The following is a 20589-nucleotide window of genomic DNA, read 5'->3' as shown; positions in this document are numbered from 1 at the left end:
ATTCAATTAGGGAAGATGTGGCTCATTCCCAACAGTTGACAAGAAGGGGTGAATATCAACAGAGGGGAAATTACTTTTTGTAGTGACCCAGTCACTCCCATCCTTTCATGTGCTGTATATTTATACCTGCTTACTGTATTTTCCACTCCATACATCTAATGAAGTGGGTTATAGCTCACAAAAGCTTATGCCCAGATAAATTTGTTAGTCTCTAAGGTGCCACAAGGACTCCTCGCTGGTTTTTACTTATACAACATGGCTACCCCCTGAAACTCAAGAATATGACACCGTTGTGTATTTCAACCATATTATAATCATATAATCTCAGTAGGGCTCATCTTGTATTTTTCTATTTAGTATATATACTATACCATGGCAAAAAGTGTTCCTTGACCATTTATTCAAATGTGAAAACAAAAGCATAATACTCCTTTTGGTATTGTTTTATATTATTCTAGCAAATGAGATTCCTGAGAGGAATGATTGTGGAAACAGAAAATATAAGTGAATAAATAAATAGTAGAGAATATCTATGGAAAGCAAAAGTTTGTAAACAAGTTTTTGTACTAGTATCCTAAGAGGTTCACTCAGGCCACAGCATCTATTTCTGTTTCCTGTGTGGCCAAACAATTTACCAACACTGTAAAGGTTTCAAATATCAAATATTACAACCTACAGATTAAAAATGAGTTGATGCATTTATTTAACAGGTAATTTCACAGTTCCATGTTCACTGGTTGTGAGGGAGTCTGTGGCAGGGCTGCGTTTCATGGATGAAAATGCATCTGTGTCCACATGTGGATCGTAAGCTTTGAGCTTCCCAAGGACAACTCTGCCTAAAGTTCACGGAAACATATGTACTACGGTACTTTTATCATTTACCAGGTGGCAGCAAATATTAGATTATACAAAATATAGACTCAGTGAGCTCTCTCCTCTCTTCACACACAAGCAGGGCAGAACTGGAGACTGATTAAGATTGGGACATTGCAGCAAGAGGGATTGGGTACACGCGTAAATATGTCTAGACAAGGTGGGTGAGGTAATCTTTTACTGGACGAACTTCTATTGGTGAGATAGACAAGCTTATGCACTATACAGAGCTGGTCTTCAGGCCTAGAAGGGCCACTTGTTCTTTCTCGGTACCAACTCCTTAGGGTGACCAGATGGGATGAAGAAAATATTGAGACACATTAAGGGTGGGGAGGGGGAGTCCCGCCGGCGGAGCAAAAAAAAAAAAAGAGGCGTGTGAAATATCAGGACACATTGTGTCCCGACCAAACATCCTCCTGAGAGAAGCGCTGAAACCAGCCACTGTCCAGACAGCACCTCCCACCCATTTCCCAACACGGGCTCCAGGCTAAAGAATAGCAGCCTAGGCCAGAGGCACGTGTCACGGGGCCGCAGGGGAGCGTGCGCCCTGAGGCAGCAGCACCCACCCCAGCGCAGCTCTGTGGCACGTGGTTTGCGAGGCGCGGGGTGGGAGGGGGAACGAGAGGAGCAAGGGGAGCGCAGGGAAAAGACAGGAGCGTTGTGACACGTAACTGGCCCCAACGGCTGGGAGGAGCCAAGTTCCTGGGGCCCCGCCCACTCCGGAAGCTGAGAGCGCGGCCGTCCCGACTCAGCGCAAAGCGATGACGTCAACACCGTGAGCTCCCTCCCCTCCCCCCCGCACGCGGGCCGGCCTTCTCGGAGCGCACATGCGCGCACGTTCCGGGGATAGAGGCGGGTTTAAGACAAATATGGCTTTCTATTGGCCACTCCCGTGATTGACAAAGCGAAATCCAACGAGGCTCCCTCGCTGGCCTCCGGGAGCCAATGAGAGAGAGGGGCCGGTCTGCAGCGCCAAGCCCGGGGCTCAGTTAAATGTGCTGAGGCGGGTCTGACAGGTGCGTGGCGAGCGGGCAGGCGGTATCTTAGTAGGCGCCCCCGTGGGGGAGGGGGCCTCCTGTCCCGCGTCTCCTTTGGGCGCAGAAAGCCCCGGGGTGAGGCCGAGCCCCGCGCCCGAGGCCCCGGGGAGTGGTCGCTGGGGGGGAGCCTGCTCGGCTGCCCCCAGCCTGAGGGGGCGGCTCCCCGGAGGGCCTGGTGGGGGGCAGAGCCTCGCGGAGGAGAGGGACAGTGAGTGCGGGTGAGGGGCACGGGGTGAGCAGTGCGGGGCCCTTCCCCACCCGGCGCTCCTGTGTTCCGGGTGACCATGCAGCGGGCAGTGGCCTCCTCGCGCTGGGTGGTCCCGCAGCTCCGCAGGAGGCTCTCTCTGCCTTGAATCGGGGGTGCGAGGGCGGGCGGCGGCAGTAATGCCCAGCTCCTAACCGAGCAGGAGGGGAGGGGGCTCTGCTCCACTAGCATCCAGATTCCCGGGCATTGCGTGGTATTTTGGAAGCGCAAGTTATTCCGTCTCCTCGTGGTTGCATAGGCTGATTACACATCAGGCCCTGGTTAGGATGCTCAGTGGGCTGGGAGGTGAGCGGTGCCGGGGTACTGGCGTGCAGCACAGATGTGTAGAGAATGAGACTAGAGGCGTCAGTAGAAAAAACCCTGAAGTATTGTAATTAACGAACACTCAGTACCAGTGTGTTGTGTATAGTGACAACCCCTCTTACTACCTGTGTACTGAAAGTAACCCAGCGAGTAACCGTTTAAGGTCTTTGTTGGTGTTGCTAATAGATTTTGCTGCTCAATCTGTGATTAAATACCATACAACTGTAAACTTCCTTTCCCCCCACACCCTTTCTAGTGCCTGCTCACCATATGGGCACTTCATAGGATACACAGCAGCCTTCGTCACAAACAAAGGACTGATAAACATGGTATAAATAAAATTACTAGTAATTATTGTAGTAGCTGACTATCTGAGGGTGGCTGGATATTCTCTATTCATGCCACGCTGCTGACCATAAAATAAAGTTGGTGTGTCACTGTATTCAAGTTACAGTTGTTACTAGATTAAACTGAAACCAGTTACAGTAAATTTTAGTACAGTACATTTTAGTTTTCCCTGAAAAAACATTTTGATGTTTCCTTGTTTTTCAAACATACCTACTTCATCACAAACTAAATCTTTCTTTGCAGATTAGTAACTTTTTGAAATGCTATTCTATATGGAAATTGGTGCAGAACTGGTAGAGCCTTTTACTGGAAATTCAGTCAGACAGGCAGGGTATTGCCTAAGTGGTCTGGAGGTATCCAGCAACTGTATCTTCCTTCACTGCCCCTTGAATGTTTCAGGTTGATGGTGTGGCTGAAGTGCCTATAGGTTTTAGTTACTGTCAGCTGCAATGAATGCATCATAGATGTGGTTGTAGCCAAATGTAAGTTAGAGCAATCCATGAGGACCAGACTAGAGTCTGTCTGGCATCAGGTCCATGGCTATCTTGGAATCTCTTCCTCATCTCCAGGCTGTCTGAAATTAAATGCAAAATACATACAATATAATCCTCTGTTTAAATGCATTTTTCCCCTGGCACATCATCCAAAATTGAAATATTTGCAGTTCTTTACGTAACACAACTGAGTTCTGCAGTTTATTAATTAGGTCTACCACTTGTTTGTACATACCCATTTGTTGTTGTTTATTAATTATAATATTTTAGTACTTTTCAAAATATGCAGTCCTAACTGGAGCCAATTAAGCTGCACATTCAACACTTTTCCTAATATGAAGTTTGACCAAACAATTCCAAATGTAGTAAATAATACTTCCAACTGATGCTAAGTTGGCTGGGGAGCGGGTGTTTTAAAAATGGATAAAATTCTATATTTATTCTCCTTTCTTCTGTGATTCGACTTCCACAATTTACCGCCATTTTGTTGTATTTCATTGTGACAAAACCTCCTTCACAAATGGATTTGGGGTAAAAAATTTGGATTAACTCCACTCCAGTGTTGTTTTCCAGCATTGTACATTAATTAGCTCATACTGAATTGTAGCTGAAACATTATCTTTGTGTCTGTCAACTATTTTCAGAATAGAAAAAAACAAGAAAAACACAGAAATGAAGGAAGAAAAAAGGAGGAAAAAATCAAAACGGCATGTGGCAGAAAAGGAACAACCAGTCCATGAAACTGAACCAAAGAAAAAGAAAAAAAAAACCCTGGAGGTAAGTGCCCAAGAATGAATCTGTTTGTTTAGTTTGCTGGTATGTTGGTAATCCCAACACTACACAAATAGAGAGGTACAATACCGGATCTGAATGCATTATTAGATTGAGTCAATGATGCATCCAGGGTGAAACAAAGTTTAAAATATGAATGGATCCATGGGCAGCTGCTCTCCAGGCATGTCTGTTTTTAAAGAGTGTAACAGTGGCCAAAGTATATGATCATTGTCTGTGTAGGGTGTTAATATGAAAGATGTCAGGTAGGATCTAAAGGTCAAATGGGAACCAAGTGGCTGTGATTTCTCTGGAATAACATCAGATGGGAAGATAAGCATAGCCTAAGACAACACATAATCCTGAGCACCCAGATACCATATTTGGAAAAATTTGAAATATTTGTTTTGAAAATCATGTTGCATTAAAAATGTTTGTTTGTTTGCTCACTGCAATCATGGAAACTTGTACTTTCTGACTGACCAGAAGGTGTCATCAGCCTCTTCACATATAGAGCACTTACAAATTAATTTTACAGGAACTGAATTTAACAGCATAACATTCCAATAAAAAGTAACCCCCACCTGCTGGAAACTTTTTTTCTTTATCGCACTACTGCATGTAATTGTTTTTTGCAGAAGCAGAGTTGCAGAATTGTTCTTGCAGGAATGGTATATGAACATGGCATTCCTATTCAGCTATTATGAGGAGAAGCAATACTTCAAATGTCATGTATTTAAAATCTAATAGCTTTGGTAGCACTTTAAGAAGCAGGCATCAAAGTTCAAGTTCTTACACTTATCAATTAGTGCTTGTTGTCTCTGCAGTTGGATACCTTGTCTGAATGAAATATTCAAATATAGATCTGCAAAAACTATGTAAAACATTCATTTCCTGCCAATCAAATGATCCAGAGATCAATTAAAAAGCTTGACCAAACAGATGTCAGGTATATTAATATTGTAGATGAGAGAACAGGAAAAAAAATTCTGCCTTTCCTCAGGAGCTCTTGAAGTCTTAAATCTTGATCCTGCAAACATTTATGCATGTGCTTAAAGTTCAGGGTTTTAAGTAGCATTGATCTGATTCCCCTTCTTGTTGTCATTTACAGTAAAACTCGTGGATGTTGATCTTTGGTTAGATTTTATTTAGGCTCAGTTAGCAAATGGGGCAAGTATTTTGAGAGCGTTTCTTCATGTGTGAGTAAATGTCTCCAGCTTGTCTGAATACAGCTACTGCAGCATAGAGGTTATGGTATTGCGCCTATAAGGTTCAGAAAAGCTGTGAAGGCCTTGCAGTCTAGATTTCAAGTTAGCTGATCTGCCTCCAAGCAGACTTAGTGGGGCATCTGCTTCCTTCTACAGGAACCTCTTGAAAGCAAAATTAGGGAGTGTAGAATGTATAGGTCAGGAAGGGAAGGGGGAGTCATAGTTCCAATTAAACTTGATATTTGATTATGAAGAGACAATCCTCCTCCTCTCTTCACACTACATATCCCAAAAGTACTTTAGGGATCTAGTAGGATCCTTAACCTCCTTCAAGCACCCCGTAAAATGAACAGGAAAGTAACTTGAGCTGGGTGGAAATAACGCTTCAAACAAAAAATTAATTGTGTGTGATTTGGAGTGAGAATGCTGAAGGCAATTAAACAGAAGTTTAACTATCTAGCGTTCTGCGTAGTTAGCATCATGTATAACAAACCCTTCTCCCCAGACAGACCTTATAAACCAGTGCAACTCAGACCTCAGTGGTTCAGGAGCCAAATTAGCGATCAGCATTACCCCAAGAGCTGTGATAGTCTGAATTCATTGTTTCATTTACTATTTTTATAATATATATAATTCTCACAGTGAAATGACTGACCAAATATTATTTTATCAACTACAATTGGTTAGTAACATATTAACCAAGCAGGATGCTTTTACTAATTAAAACATTGCGTGATTTAATATCATGTGCTGCAAAAAGAGCCACAGGAGACACGTTATAGAGCCACTTGTGGCTCACAAGCATCAGTCTGAGTATCGCTTTATAAACCTTAAGAATGCTGAGTCATTCTGGACTGTTAGATGTCTTGTCTGATCAACTGTTGAGATACAAAAGTTAGTTTCTGCTCATTGTATAGGCTGTCGCACGGTGGAAGGAGGGAAATATTTATTAAAGAACAGTATCCTTAAGTGCTATCTGAGAACATCACTAAGCATAACAGTCATGAGAATTACAGGAGTTAGTGGGTGGCTTAGATATGTATGCAGTGTTAGTTTTATGGAGCACCATATAAGGCCTATGCTAAGCTATTTTTTGGCATCAGCATTATAAACTGTAACTGTTGATACCAAGAAAGCATAACTTAGCAAACCACATTTTTACTGTTTGAAATTACTGTTGAAAGTAACAAATGTGAGATACATTTTAACACTTTGCTTCAAAAATGGTTAATGAATATTTTTGTCAGTAATTTACTGGACTTATTTTTGGGGAATACCCAATTTAGTTATGATGGTTATTCTAAAAGTAATACCTTTGTTCAGCAAACATTGTCAGAGGGTATGCAAAGTTTAGTAGGAAGTATGAGGTAAAGCAACTATATTGGTATTGTCTGGTCTGAATGTGTGAATCTGTGAACTCATTTTTTGACACCCTGAAATACAAGTTGTTAAAAGATATTAAACCTTCCAGCTTTTTAAAAAACAAGACAGTGAACCCCAGCCAAATGTTGTCAAATCTTCTATGACTGTTATGTTATATTTAAAACTATGCTGTCAGTGATTTTTCCCCCACAACTTAGAATTTTTCTTTTCTTGGTGTTTCCCTGGAATCTCACTTTTACAGTGGTCTGTCTTTTATATTTGTGCTCTGTTTTGTTCTTGGAGGTTTACTTTGTTTAGGTTAGGGCTTCTGAAAAAAAAAAGTGTAGTATTTTTTTCTGAAATCCGTGTAGTATTTGAGCAATAGAAACAGACAATGGGAAAAGACCTGCTAAATCATTTAGTGTCGGCATGCAGGATTGTCATATGTAGGCAGATAGTTTGATATCTTTATATTTTAATTTAAATCTAGTATTGCTTTACAATAAAGAGATGACACCTTGCTAAATGTAGGGGTGAGGGGGGGAGGGTCACCAAGAATTCCAAAAGAGTATTGAAAAAAGTGTAATGAAGTGTGACTGTCTTTTAATGTAGTAGCTTTGATTCAAAGTGTAATTGTAACTTTTTGAATTCTTGAAGCAGAAAGGTTCTGACAGGGTACAGTTGCTTACTAGTTTCTTATAAAGAACCTTGTATGGAGATGGAAAAAAAGCCAAAAGATACTTTAGTCTTTAAAAGCTAACAGATGCATAATACGCTACTTTTGGCACTGGAGAGGTTTCACTGGTTCATTAAGTCACTATTTACCCGTGATTTACTTTTAGCTATTCCAGCAGAGCATTTTCAAGCTGCAAAGTGGAAAATGTAAATCTCTAATTGATTTCCGTGTAGAGCTGCAGGAGGGCAAGTTAAAATGTGTCTTCAGCGGCTGGATTTAGTATTGCATTGATCATTCTTTCATGACATTCATTCCAAAAATACTTACTAGCATAAGGCTAAAGCATTCTTCTTTGGAACAAGTTTACTTTTCAGAGTAATCTTGGTGTTTTATTGATTTTTCACCTACTTGTTCCTCCTTTTACATTACATTCATGAATGTTCTTAGAACTATAGTACTAAATGACTTTGCATTTCTGTAGTGGAGTTACGGAGCATATTGTATATGTTTTTAGTCTTCAGTCCTGTGTTTTTACTAACAGTTTATCATAATGTTAGCATTTTATTATAACAGGGGTTCTCAAACTGGGGGTTGGGTCCCCTCAGGGAGTCGTGACTTTATTATGTGAAGGGTCGCTAAATGTCAGCCTCCATCCCAAACCCCGCTTTGCCCCCAGCATTTATAATGGTGTTAAATATATAAAAAGGTATTTTTAATTTATAAGGGGGGGTCACACTCAGAGGCTTGCTATGTGAAAGGGGTCACCAGTACAAAAGTTTGAGAATCACTGTATTAAAATATTTAGCAGTAAATGCCACATATTTACTATTGTTTTTAATTTACCCAAATGTGAACTTTACATGTCAGTTCTTTTTTTTGTACTTTATCAATATGATCATATTTTAAGACTGTTTTTACTTTGAAATGTGGCTTGAGGATGACAATAACATAGAAATAATAGACATGGGGCAAATGGATTCTAAGTTGTGCATTCCAGGTTGACAGTCGTAATTTAAAAGCACCATTTTCCCAAAATTAGCTTTTTAAAATTCTCCGATACAGAAGCTGACATAAGGATTTCAGTATTGTTTAATATGCCAGCTTTAAGTTCATTCTTTTATGACATGAGCATTGCATGTTGCATCATGTGTGTCCTTTTCTCTGCTTGTTCACAAGAATGGGCCAGGCAAACAGAGAAGCCAGATGGCTAATGATTATCCAAAATGCCTAGATTTCTATAGCAAGCCTTTGTGTATTCTGTGGCAGTCACTTCGTGTGTCTGCAGAATACCAGATCACTCACAAATCACTTATCACGAATGTGCTTCTCTTTTTATATACATACACAAACAGTGCACAGGATTTTCAAAAGTGACTGTTGATTTTGGGTGCCTCAATTTCTGCATGCCCGATTTCAAGAGAGGTGTACTCAACACTTTTTAAAAATCAGGCCTCTTTAAGGTTGTCAGTTACAGGGAGAGCTGTGCTTTTAGACTCCTTTTAGCTGAGCGCCAATGAACACGTTTGGGGACAGCTTTCACTACCCTCAGACCTCTCTGGGTGCAACCACATGTTCCTACCACTCCTAGTCTGTCTCTCTGGGTTGCAGCTCCCATTTCCCAACTGTCATAAACATGACAGGGCCCAACTGGGTTTGGCAGCAGTGAGCCACTGTTCCTTCAGGAGCCTGCGACAATGACTAATTAAAGTGACTCAAAACCAGCTTCTTCAAAACAAAACATTATTTATTCACCCAAGGGTACATGGTATGCAGAGCAAAGGGTGAAAACAATAAAGGCTTCTACACCTATTTCCTCTTAATCTTTCCTTGTAGATTTTTGTAAATTACATTCAGCCCAATTACCTCCAGGGACTGTGGGGGAGAGCCTGCTTGCTACAGTTTCCTTTGCCTCCTTTGTGTCTCTTTCTCTGTGGGCAGGTCTTCACTACAGCTTAAGTTGATCTAACTTAGGTTGCTCCTGGGTGTGAAAAGACACTCCCCTGGCTGGACACTCACAAGGTGGCTGGTCCCAAATCACTAGACCAGTGTACTCCTAAGATTTCCTTGGACTGAGTACGCTGCAGCACAGTCTTTCCCCTTGGCCTCTCCAGCATACTTCCTGGGTACACGCTCTATGTCTGTTTCCCCTTCCCAGAAAGGGGGTGTCTCAAGCTGGCTGTCCGACTCTCCTGGGACAAGTGTAGAACCCGCCCATCCCGGCTTCTTGGTAGTTTATGCACACCCTTTCCCAGAGCTCCATTCCTGTGGACGCTCTAGGTTTACCGTTCACCTCTTCGTGGTCCTATGACAGTGAAGCAAATGGACACATGGGCTTTGTGAGGTTTTCTAAACACAATTTCTCTTTACTTTAGATTGCACAAAATATATATAGATCCAGACAAGAATTTCCCTGCCGGCATTTCATCATGATTCTAGAGTGTTCTCCAGGCTTAGGTCAGAGCCCTCTGAAAAATCTAGGATTCCCCCTTCCTGCACATAGACTCTATGAGTCAGATGAGAAACTTTCTCTCCTGTGTCTCCAGTTTCCTTCTCCCTTGGCTGGTTTCACAGCTCATTTTCAGCGCTGCGCAGCGGCGCCAAGCGCAGCGCCAGTGTCAGCAGCCCAGGAGCTCTCTCCTCTCCTCTCCTCGCTCTCCACTCTCCTGTGGGGAATAATGGACAGGCGCTGCGGCGGCTCAGCCAGCGCTGGGGCTTTGACGCATTGGCTGGCGGCGCGCAATTTGCAGCGCTGCAGAGGGTGTGTTTTCACACCCTGCTGCAGCGCTGCAAATTTGTAAGTGTAGCCAAGCCCACAGATAAGACTCACCTCTCTGTTTCTCTCTTCTGCTAAGCTTCATATGTGTCTCTGAGTCTCCTCCCCAACCTCTGCCTTTGTGTTCTTAAAGGGCTTTGCTGATACCTGATTTATTTGTTCGGCTGTTGGGGGATTTTCCACTCTCCAAAAGCAGGCTCTTGCAGAGAACTTGGAAAAAAAACTGGCTTTCCCTAGCCTTCAGCCATCCTGTTGTTCTGCCTGGACCAGGTCTATGCATTAGTTAAAACCCTTAAAAACAGTCTCTTTCGAAGATGGACTTGTGAGTGCCTTTCCCCTGCTCCTTAGCCCGAGGTGCAGACAGCAATATGCAGTAAAGACAGTCATAAGACATAAGGATATAAAGAGTTCATCAAACCAAACTAGAATTCGTAAGCTGTACATAGATAGATTTCCCAGATTGTCTCAGTGGTCTTTTGTCAGTTTCTGTAGGGGCGACTCTACCGCTTTTAACATAAAAATGTATAGTTGCTTACTATGAAATGTGACTTAGCCTCACACCAAATCTGTGTAGTTGTTATGAAGACACTTGGAAAGAGAAATCAGCCATACCCCCTTGCATATGAAATCAAGTTACTCTTCATTCCTTAGTTTGAAAGCTGCAGAGGTTCGTCAGGGAGATTACGTGGGCCCTAATGGTTTTCAGGGAAGAGCATTCATTGCAATGTAAGAAAATAAAGTTTTGGAGAACGGTTTTTGACTTTTCTAGTACTTTGTGAAAAATATTATCACTGGCTTGGTTAGAGGAAGAGAAAGGAACCATGTTTTGAGCTCAGATGGTTAGAGCTAGCAGATATTTATTATTACAGATATCTTTTTGAGTGTTTGTAATTCTTCAGGTCTGGTTTTCTTATCTCTTTATCTTCAATGTATAATTTGATTTTGATACTGTTAAGCATTTTGTAGCTTCCATTGGCCTTGACAGTCTTCCCACAGTACTGTTCCTTATTCTAGCCATGTTTCTGTGAGAGGCATTTGAAGTGCTTGTTTTCAGTTATCCAAGTGTTGCTTATGTTTACGGATTCCCTGCCCGCCCTCAACTTTAATTCTTAGCTGGCTCAGCATAGCGCTGCAAGAACAGCTTCAAAAAACAACACTATGGCACTTACATTGTGTAGGTATGGAACTACAAAGATTTGACTCTATTGTCACTGATGGATCTTGAAGTCCAGTAAGAGAGGCTTTGTTGTATCCAAAGCATATATTAATCTTTTGAGTTTAATGATGGCAAAGACAATGTTTCTCCAACATTCTTTGAAGATTTATAAGGTTCATTAGAAGCAGGGGAAATTTTGCAGGAAGTAATCAGTCATTACTGAAGACTCAAAATTTAAACTAAGATCCTATAAAGTCATATTCATTCTGCTCCAAATTTAGTCTAGAAAACATTGTAACCTTTTGTGAGACTGAGTAAGAGATATTCAGCCTATTTTAAATCAAAATTCTACTCTACGTAGGTAAAGGATGCTAAATGTTACAGTAGGACCCCAGATTTGTCTCGCCATAATACTGTTATAATCTGGTCAGGTTCTTAATAATCAGAAGGGAGTTGTTGCCCTCTGCACTGCAAATGGATGGGGAAGGAGGAATCAACATATTCCCCAAATAAAGACAAAGTCAGTGGGAAAGGAATTTTATTTTCAAGATTCCATATGGGAAATATAAACAATGAAGAATAAACAAGTAGTGGTATCCCTTTAATCAGTAGAATAGCATGCAGGTGCCCAAACAGTGAGACATCTATTTCCCAAATGGAAAAGGACAAAATCAGTAAGGAAAACATTTTTATTTTCAAGTTCCTGAGGGGTTATTATAAAGGCCAGTGGAGAGTTATTTCTGTTAAATAGCAGCACAATCACAAAATATCCATAAGTAATTGTTTAATGTCACTGTTTTAATAATGGAAAGATCTATGTATAAAGCAATATTCATTGAGCTGTGGAAATAAAGCTGTTAGGCATGATATTGGTAGATGGCTGAAGAGTTACCTATGTGGTGGTATCTAACATGTTGCCAGTGATTAGGTACCCTAGGTTATCGGTGGCAGAGTAATGAACATGTTTAATGAATCTGACAGACAATTAAGGTTATACTTTCAGGGTGAGGCTACTCTATCAGAGCATATTCAGTCCTTTGTCACCTCACTAATTCATACTAAAAGCATTGTGAGAGCTTAATGAGTTGTTTGCAAATCATCTACAACTCTCCTATTCTTCTGCTATTGTGTCCCCTTTAATACGAGGCTTATTTTGTAATCTTCAAAAGAAGTGTTTTCATGGCTTGTTACAGAAAGAGACTATAACTGCAAGTGAGATGGTCCAGGGCAAGGTTCCTGTTACCTGGATACCGATACGTGGCTACATGTCAGCTCGTATATAAAACCTTTAGAAGCATTGCTCTATAGGGATGCTAGTTCCAGCTCTTCCTTCACTCACTCAGTCATCAACTACACTCTCGATCCTGTAGTGTGTGCTTGAGTATTGTCTTCATTTCATTCTTCACTTGTTTGGGGTGGGGGAGGGGGTAGTACATCAGTCCAGATGTGCTGAGAGAGGGAAAATGAGGGTTATTTAAAAAAATCTCTAAATTCTTTTGCTAAATTAATTCTCAGTATGTTTGTTTATCTGTTAAAAGTGTGAAGTCTCATTGACACTGTAAAGTTTTATGAAGAATATTAGGCCTTTTGTAAACAGACAAGTCCAAGAAAGTGCAACAAAACTGTCTCTGAAATACTGCTATGCATAGATTAGCCTAAATAATTTTACATGCCTTTGAAAATTATTTTTGTAATGGTATGAACATATTTCCCAGGAAAAGGGTATTCACAGCTGGGAAAACAGTTGCTACTTTGAAGATGGTTTTCCCAGGCAAACAGCTCACATCTCCAACTGTTTTTGGTATAAACATATTTAGTGTGCTCCTTAGTAATGTTTAAAGGAGTCAAGTGTTCCTCATTAGATATTAACTGAAAAACTGTTTTATTCTACCAGGTATTTTCTCTTAATCATGTTTGTTTAGTTTTTTCCTCTTTACTTTCATACATGTAGTCACCAAGCAGGGAGTTAAAATAATGGGGAGTGAGGTACAAAGCTCCCCCTTCTCTGCTATAAGCAGAGGGAAGGTTCCCCCCATACCACACAGCTTGGGTAAGCAGTATTTACATACAGCTCCTCCTCATTAGCTGGTGGTGAGTGCTTTCCCTTCCTGTTGTTACCTGCTTTAACCACTGTTAGTAAGTATTCATGTGTACTATAATGATGCTGTTTATACCATTTGATTATTTATTTTTGGTCATCATTTCCAATATAAATCCCTATTTGTAAAGGCCTAGTGGCAGACATTTTCACCAGGTTGAAACGGAACAGTTAAGGTCTGAATGGGGGAATGATAGATTTGTTGAGTTATGACTGCAACCCATCCAGGTTCCAAAGTATTAGTCATCCAATGGTAGAGTTAAGACTAGAATCCAGGTCGTCTGACTCCCAGTCCCCTGTTCCAGCCACTTGGGCATGTATTCTTGACTGAAAACCACTTACTATTTTTGAGCTGATATGCTGATGGCTTTTGGTTCACAATGCAAATAAGTGTCCTGGGGAAGGGTAGGGAATCAATGAAAAAGTGCAAGTTATACAAGTTAGGAAATTTGCCACTACACGTGAACAATAAATATATGTTCAACAAAAACATGGCAAACCTCATGGTTAAATTGCCAAAAGATACTCCGTTCTTCAAGAGATGCTATCTTTGCAGTGTAGACCAGGCAGGCTTGACATTAGCTGCCTTGTGTTGATGTATTTGTGCATGTGTCTACACTCAAATTTGTCTCTGGCCAATGAGGGTTATTTAAAAAAATCTCTAAATTATTTTGCTAAATTACTGTGATGCAGTAAAACTGTGTACGTCCTTGAACAGTGTAGAGCCATGGTCAACCTACTGAGGTTGATGCAGTGTGAGTGTGGACACTGCATGACCTGCGTTGACCCTAAAAGTCTTCCAGCAGCATTCTCTGCGATAGTGACGACTCTGGTAAACTCCACTATCCACAGGCGACAGAACCTGAAAGCCTCCTCCCCAGTACCCCTTTAGACCCCCTCCCCCAGGTGTTTTTGAAATGCCTTTTCCCGATTGCCCATCTTAGCAAGCACACCTAGCAGCTCACCCTTGATATGTGCAACTGCCCAACCAACTGCGCTGGCTCCATGCACTAGACTTGCTCCTGCTTTGAGTAGATGGGAGATATTGGATTCCTGGGCCTGTGGGGCGAAAAGGCTATGCAAGCACTGCTGTGGACCAGTCCTAGAAACGTGGACCTCTGTGAGCAGATTGCATGGGGGATGCAGGTGTGAAGGGGTACAACCGGGATCGGCAGCAGTGCTGTCTGAAAGCAAATGAACTTCTCCAGGAATACCACAAGGCCAGGAAGCGCAACAATGGAGCTGGTGCTTCATCACAGATCTGCCACTTCTACAAGTAACTGCATACCATACTTGGCGGAGACCCCACCAGAACCCTGCAGACCACTGTGGATTCCTTGGAGGAACCCAAGACAGAGACCCCTGCCGTGAACAGTGAGGAGAAGGAGGTGAAGAGAAGTGGTGGGGGAAAACAAGCCATGGTGTGAGCCAGGACCTGTTTGAGACTTTACCACAGTTTAGTCAGTCCTGCCTGGAGAGCATGGATGAGCCTGGTGAAAGGGAAGGGGACTCGGGTAAGTGTGCATGCATTTTTCCTGACAACGTTTTAAATTTAAAGATGGTGCCTGGCCCATCCCCAAGTTAACAAGACAAAGATCTCTACTTTTCATTTTTATATTTGTATGAGAAAAGGTAGAGGTACAACAAATAGAGGTGGAATTGGCAACTGTTTTTCATTCCCCTGTTGGATTATGCAGGGGTTAAGGCATTTCAAAGCACTTTGTTTATGTGCATTTGTCCTCCTGAGAGATCTCGATGAAGACTTCATGGAGATATTCTGTAACCCTCTCTCAAAGGTGCGTTATTTCTTCCTTTGTAGCAGGACACTTCCCCACCCTGCTCCGTGATGACTCTGGCTGGCATCATTGCAGTAAAAAGGCTTGTGGCATGTGGCCCAAGGTGGGTTTGGGATGCTAGTAGCAGTTGTGTTGTCTGTGCACTTATGACCATCAGGAGTGAGATATCAGCTAAAATCACCTGTGAAAAATAGTGTCAGCACTCAGTGCCATTGCATTATGCTTGTACTCATGGAAGAGGGACCAAAATTTTATTCTTTCATGTAATAGAAAGTCCACACATACCCCATCACTGCTGCTGGGCGATACTCACTATGGCTGGTCCTGGAGAACTGTGCTGAGGCACTCCAAAACTGAAGTGTCAATAAGCATTTATTAAAAGTGTTTTTGGGAATAAGGGAAGGGAGTTCTGAAACTTATCTTTTCCTATCTCTTGTGACTGTAAATGCAATGGTGCATCTGTGTTTTTATCTGCAGCTTCTGATGCGTCGGCCTTGAGGGCTGCCCCCTCATGCCAGCAGAACACCTGACCCTGAAGAGGAGGAGAAAGAAGAGGGTGAGGGAGGACATGTTCTACAAGATCCTGTAAGCCAGTGCTGCATCAGACTGAACAAAGGAGTTGGAGGGTCCATGTGACTGGCTACCTGGAGAAGGATAGAAGACAGGGAAAAAAGTCCCAGGTGTCCCAACTGGACTAGGAAAGGGAAATGCACCAATACATAATGGGTCTTTTCAGACAGGAAATGCAAATGCTGCAGATCCTGGTTGCCCTATAGGTTGAGAAATTCCAGACTTTTCATCCTTTGCAGTCCTTGGAGAACTCCATAGCCATTGATTCCTACATCCCCCAACATAACGTATCAGTCCATGCTGGGGCACAGCAAGGAAAACCACAGCTTCATATCCACTGACCTGTGAGAACCATGGTTGCTCTATGTTTAGCCACAATGGACTACATTTGTGCACTAAGATGGACATAAATGTCTACTTCCTTTCTAATTTTAAATTCCACCCCCCTTGTGTTTAAAAAAAAAATTGTAGAACATTGCCTGTGGTATTTTTTGCACATTACTTTCCTGCACTGTTTTTTTCCCCCACTAAATAAAATTTTGTTTTTGTAGAATCACATAATTTCTCTTAGTTCACAACAAATATTGCAGAGGTAGTAAAAGAAAACAGAGCTTGTAAATACACACCAAGCACCACATAATTCATAGCTGAAAGAAGCTACCCTGTCATATTTATAAATGTACAGCGAGCACTACACAGTTCTTAACAGCACCCAAAGCTCTAGACCAAGAGAACACTCCAGCACAGAACACTACTGTGGCTGATGGTTTAAAGTACTCTTTCAAAGCCTCTCTCAACCACACAGTTTCACATTGGGTTCTTGTAATGGCCCCTGTATCTGGCTGTTCAAAGTCAGCAGGCAGCTGCTCCACGTACGCCCTCCAGCCTGGCAGCAGCTTTTCCCCTTTTCCTCATAGATATTCTGTAGAACGCAACAGGCAGCTATAACCATTGGGGTATTTTTGTCACCGAGATCCAATCTTGTAAGTAAACACTTCCAGTGTGCTTTCAGTCTACCAAAGACACATTCAACTATCATTCTACACATGCTGAGCTGGTCGTTGAATCTATTGAGGTGGCCAATATATGGCTTCATGACTGAGGGAACAAGGGGCAAACTGGGTCCCATAGAATTATTATTGGCGTTTCAGTATTGCCAATGGTAATCCACCTATCAGAAAAGAATGTCCCTCCTTGCAGCTTTCTGAACAGTCCTGTGTTCTTAAAGATGTGAGTGTCATGCACATTTTGTAACCATCTCACATTGATACTGGTGAAGTGTCCGTGAGGATCCATCAATGCTTGCATAACCATGGAAAAATAGCCCTTTCTATTGATATACTCTATGACAAGGTAGGCTGGTGCCCAAATAGGGATATGCATGCCATCTATGGCCCCATAGCAGTTCAGGAATCCTATTGCTGCAGATCCATCCACTGTTCCTTGAACATTGCTGAGAATCAGAATCCTTTGTAGCAGGAGGTGTTAATGGCCCTACACACTTGCACGACAATGGCCCGCGCTGTGGGTTTTCCAACTCCAAAATGATTTCCCACTGCTGCAATCCAGCATTGCAAGCTACCTGCCACTTACTCCTCTACTGTCAGTGCACTTCTCATTCTGGTGACTATAAGTTGGAGGGTTAGGATGAGATCACACAGATACAGAATGTGGCCTTTTGCATCTGAAAGTTCTTCAGCTACTGCTTGTTGTCCCAAACCTGCATTATGATGCACTCCGACCAGTCAGGTCATTTCTCAGGCCCAGAAGTGGTGCTCCACCCTCTGCAGCTGCTCTGTGAATGCCACCAACCACCTTGAATTGTTTTTGGCTATTTCCCTCAGCAAACTGTCCTTAAAAGTAATTTTCATGTCTCCCAGTATTGGGGTACTTCCTGCTGGCCTGCAAATACAGAAGAATCATGTGTCCTGTATTTGCAATGTTATGAGAATAGTGCAGAGCTCTGTGGGCTCCAGGGTTCTGTAAAAGATGGCATTCACCCAAAAGTGCTGTGGGGTTTTGTGGGGAAAAATGGTGTGAAGATTATGGGATATGAGTAGCATTATGGGATGAAGAAAGTAGCATGCTGGGAGCTTGACCCTAAGCGCTTGGAGATCATTGGGCAAGTCATTAGTATCCCGCAACGCATTGTGCAAATTTACCAAAAGGCATTGTACCAGATAGCAGCATGTGGCACACTGGGATGCCTACTCATGGTGCACCATGCTTTGTCGATACAAGCACTTCTGGTGCATACATGCAGTGCAGACCCAAGCAGCCAAGTATGAAAGTGACCAACTGATATACAAACTTTGGTGGCTGTCTGACAACGTAACTTGCGTTGGCCACAGATTTCACAGTTTTTAGTGGAGAGTTGATTTAAGCAGTAAGTTTGCTAAAGGAGATTTAAAAGATGGCAATCAAGATGCCACATCCCAGTATGAAATGTGCACTCAAAAACAGGTTTGCTTGACTGGGCTTGAGAGTTGGAGGTATACCCAATGTAAGACACGGTATTATGAGCCAGAATCTTCTTGTTGTTTGACTGTTACTCTTGATACAATTTTCTTAACATTAAGTTGTTGGCAAAACAAATTTGTAAAATGTAATCTACTTACTGAGAGATTTCAGTGTTGCTGATTTTACCAAAGACCATATTTTCCTCCCCCACCAATATTTTATCTTTGTGTTGTAGGGGAATCTGTATTAAAAAATTTTATTAGGGGACAAATTATATGTATTAACATTTTTAGAGGTTAGAAGGGGAGGGAAGATTGGAAAAGAAACTCATGGAGAACTATTTTGCTTGATATGTAAATATAATTTGATATCCCCCAGAGGCAGAAAAAAATTCTGCATCTATAAACTAAATAACATAAGTGAGGTGAAAAGATTGGTTCATATTTGTTTTAGCTATTAATGAATAATAAGATAAATGAAATAACTTTTGTGCATCATCAGATGGTAGCCTTGGAACCAAGCAAAATTAGTGAATGCTTACCAAATGTTTATCCGTTATATTATGCAGGTCAGTAGAACAGAAATGCTTTCTCAGGAATTTTAATAGTACTAGATTTACTACCAGTTCTTAATAAGAGTAGGAATAGTCTGAGGAAACAGCAGTTAGAGGCAGAAATAATTCTTATTTATTTTACAAGTGTTCCTCGGAAAGGTAAAACAGTTTAACAGGATGGATTCCTGGTGGAATGATAGTGTTTTTTGAGATTCATTCTCAACGTTAAAGGGTGACATTAAGTTCAGATTACTATCTAAGAAGCAGCCCCAGGTACGCAGATGAGGTATGATAGTGGTCTATAAAATCATGCATGGTGTAGAGGTAGTGAACAGGGAATTATTTACCTCTTCACATAAGAACCAGGGGCCACCCAATGAAATTAATAGGCAGCAGGTTTAAAATAAACATAAGGAAGTATGTCTTCACACAACACACAGTCAACCTGTGGAACTTGTTGCCAGGGGATGTTGTGAAGGCCAAAAGTATAAATGGGTTAAAAAAAGAGGATATGTCCGTCAATGGCTATTAGCCAAGATGGTCAGGGCCACAACCTCATGCTCTGGGTCCCTAAGCCTTTGACTGCCAGAAGCAGAGACTGGGCAACAGGGGATGGATTGCTTGATAATTGCCTTGTTCTGTTCGTTCCCTCTGAATAATCTGGCACCGACTGCTGTTGGACGATAGGATACTGGGATAGATGGACTATTATTCTGACCCAGTATGGCCATTCTGGGCCGTTCTTAGGATATCAGATTTAATGGTGTGGGAGAGGACGAGAATCTCTGACTTTAAGAACTACTAAGAACCAGATTATACCTTTTGAATGCCTTTATCTAGCTCCAGTGGCATCAGAGAAACATTGCCATGCATGTGGATTATATTTAAGTTGTTTTATTTGCATTATGATAGTGCCTGCAATGAGGTAGGTGCTCACAGACCACACATGCAGAGTGAAACAAATCCCTGCTTACCATTTTAATCTCATGAAAACTTGCCAAGAGGCTATAGCCACGAGGTAGTACTGACCCTTTCAAGAATAATCAGAGATTCTATATACAGTCTAGAGAAAAATAGTCAAGTGTGTGAAAAATTGTGCCTTTATTAGCTAGTAACGTTCTGCTTAGTTCATATTTTTTTTCTTATATTTTAAAGAACAGAAACTTTGTTTCTCATATTTACCCACTTTAGGCCTGAGCCTGTCAATGGGAGCCTTTCCATTGACTTCAGTTGACTTTGAACGAGGCCCCCGCTTTTGTTACTTGCTGTTTTGTCTTTTTTTTTCCCCTTTTTTCTCTTCTGATTCTCTTTGGAACAGGTGAGGGATTACTGGTTTTTTTTTTTCTTGATTAAAGTTATTGTAATCATGGCTATGCTCATGTCTATACTTTCTGATGTTTTGGGTAGAGGCCTGTAGTTCTGTGATTTTCTTAGAGTTGCCAACTTTCTAATCACACAAATGGAACACTCCTGCCCTCCCCCTTCTCCAAGGCCTCGCCTTCCCCTCGCTCCATCCCTTTCCCTCTGTCGCTTACTCTTCCCTACCCTCACTGACTTTCACTGGACTGGGACAGGGATGTGTGGGGGTATGGACTGTGGGGGGGGGGGGGGGGGTTCTGGGGTGGGGCTGAGATGGGAGAGGTTTGGTGCAGGGAGGGGTATGCTGGGGAAGGGGGGGGGGGAGGGAGGGTGAGGGAGGGGCTCCAGGGGGAGGGGCCAGGGATGAGGGGGGGGGGGGGGGGGGGGGAAGACTCCAGCTGGGGGTGCGGGCTCTGGGATGGGGCAGGGGATGAGAGGTTGGGGCGCAGGAGGGCGGAGTTGGGAGTGGGGTCCCGGCTCCAAGGAA

General features: G+C 42.2%; 1 protein-coding gene across 5 annotated transcripts in view; it reads left to right on the top strand.

Moving 5' to 3' along the window:
- The first annotated feature begins 1722 nt into the window (after positions 1–1722).
- The window catches only part of C10H7orf50 (chromosome 10 C7orf50 homolog), a 210276-nt gene continuing 191409 nt past the window's right edge, over positions 1723–20589 (top strand). The window contains exons 1-2 of one of the 5 annotated variants that reach the window (XM_039490127.1): positions 1723–1889; positions 3965–4097. In XM_039490127.1, coding sequence (XP_039346061.1) covers positions 3993–4097 — 105 coding nt within the window. In that variant the 5' untranslated portion in view covers positions 1723–1889; positions 3965–3992. Of the gene's footprint in view, positions 1890–2120; positions 2143–2312; positions 2461–2488; positions 2808–3964; positions 4098–20589 lie in introns of those variants that run through there. The other 4 variants (XM_039490123.1, XM_039490125.1, XM_039490126.1 and 1 more) reach the window with 4 other exon arrangements.

Source organism: Mauremys reevesii, linkage group 10, assembly GCF_016161935.1.
Source record: "Mauremys reevesii isolate NIE-2019 linkage group 10, ASM1616193v1, whole genome shotgun sequence".
Taxonomy (NCBI): domain Eukaryota; kingdom Metazoa; phylum Chordata; order Testudines; family Geoemydidae; genus Mauremys; species Mauremys reevesii.
The sequence above is the reverse complement of the archived record's forward strand: the minus strand, read 5'-3'. Positions and strand labels throughout refer to the sequence as shown.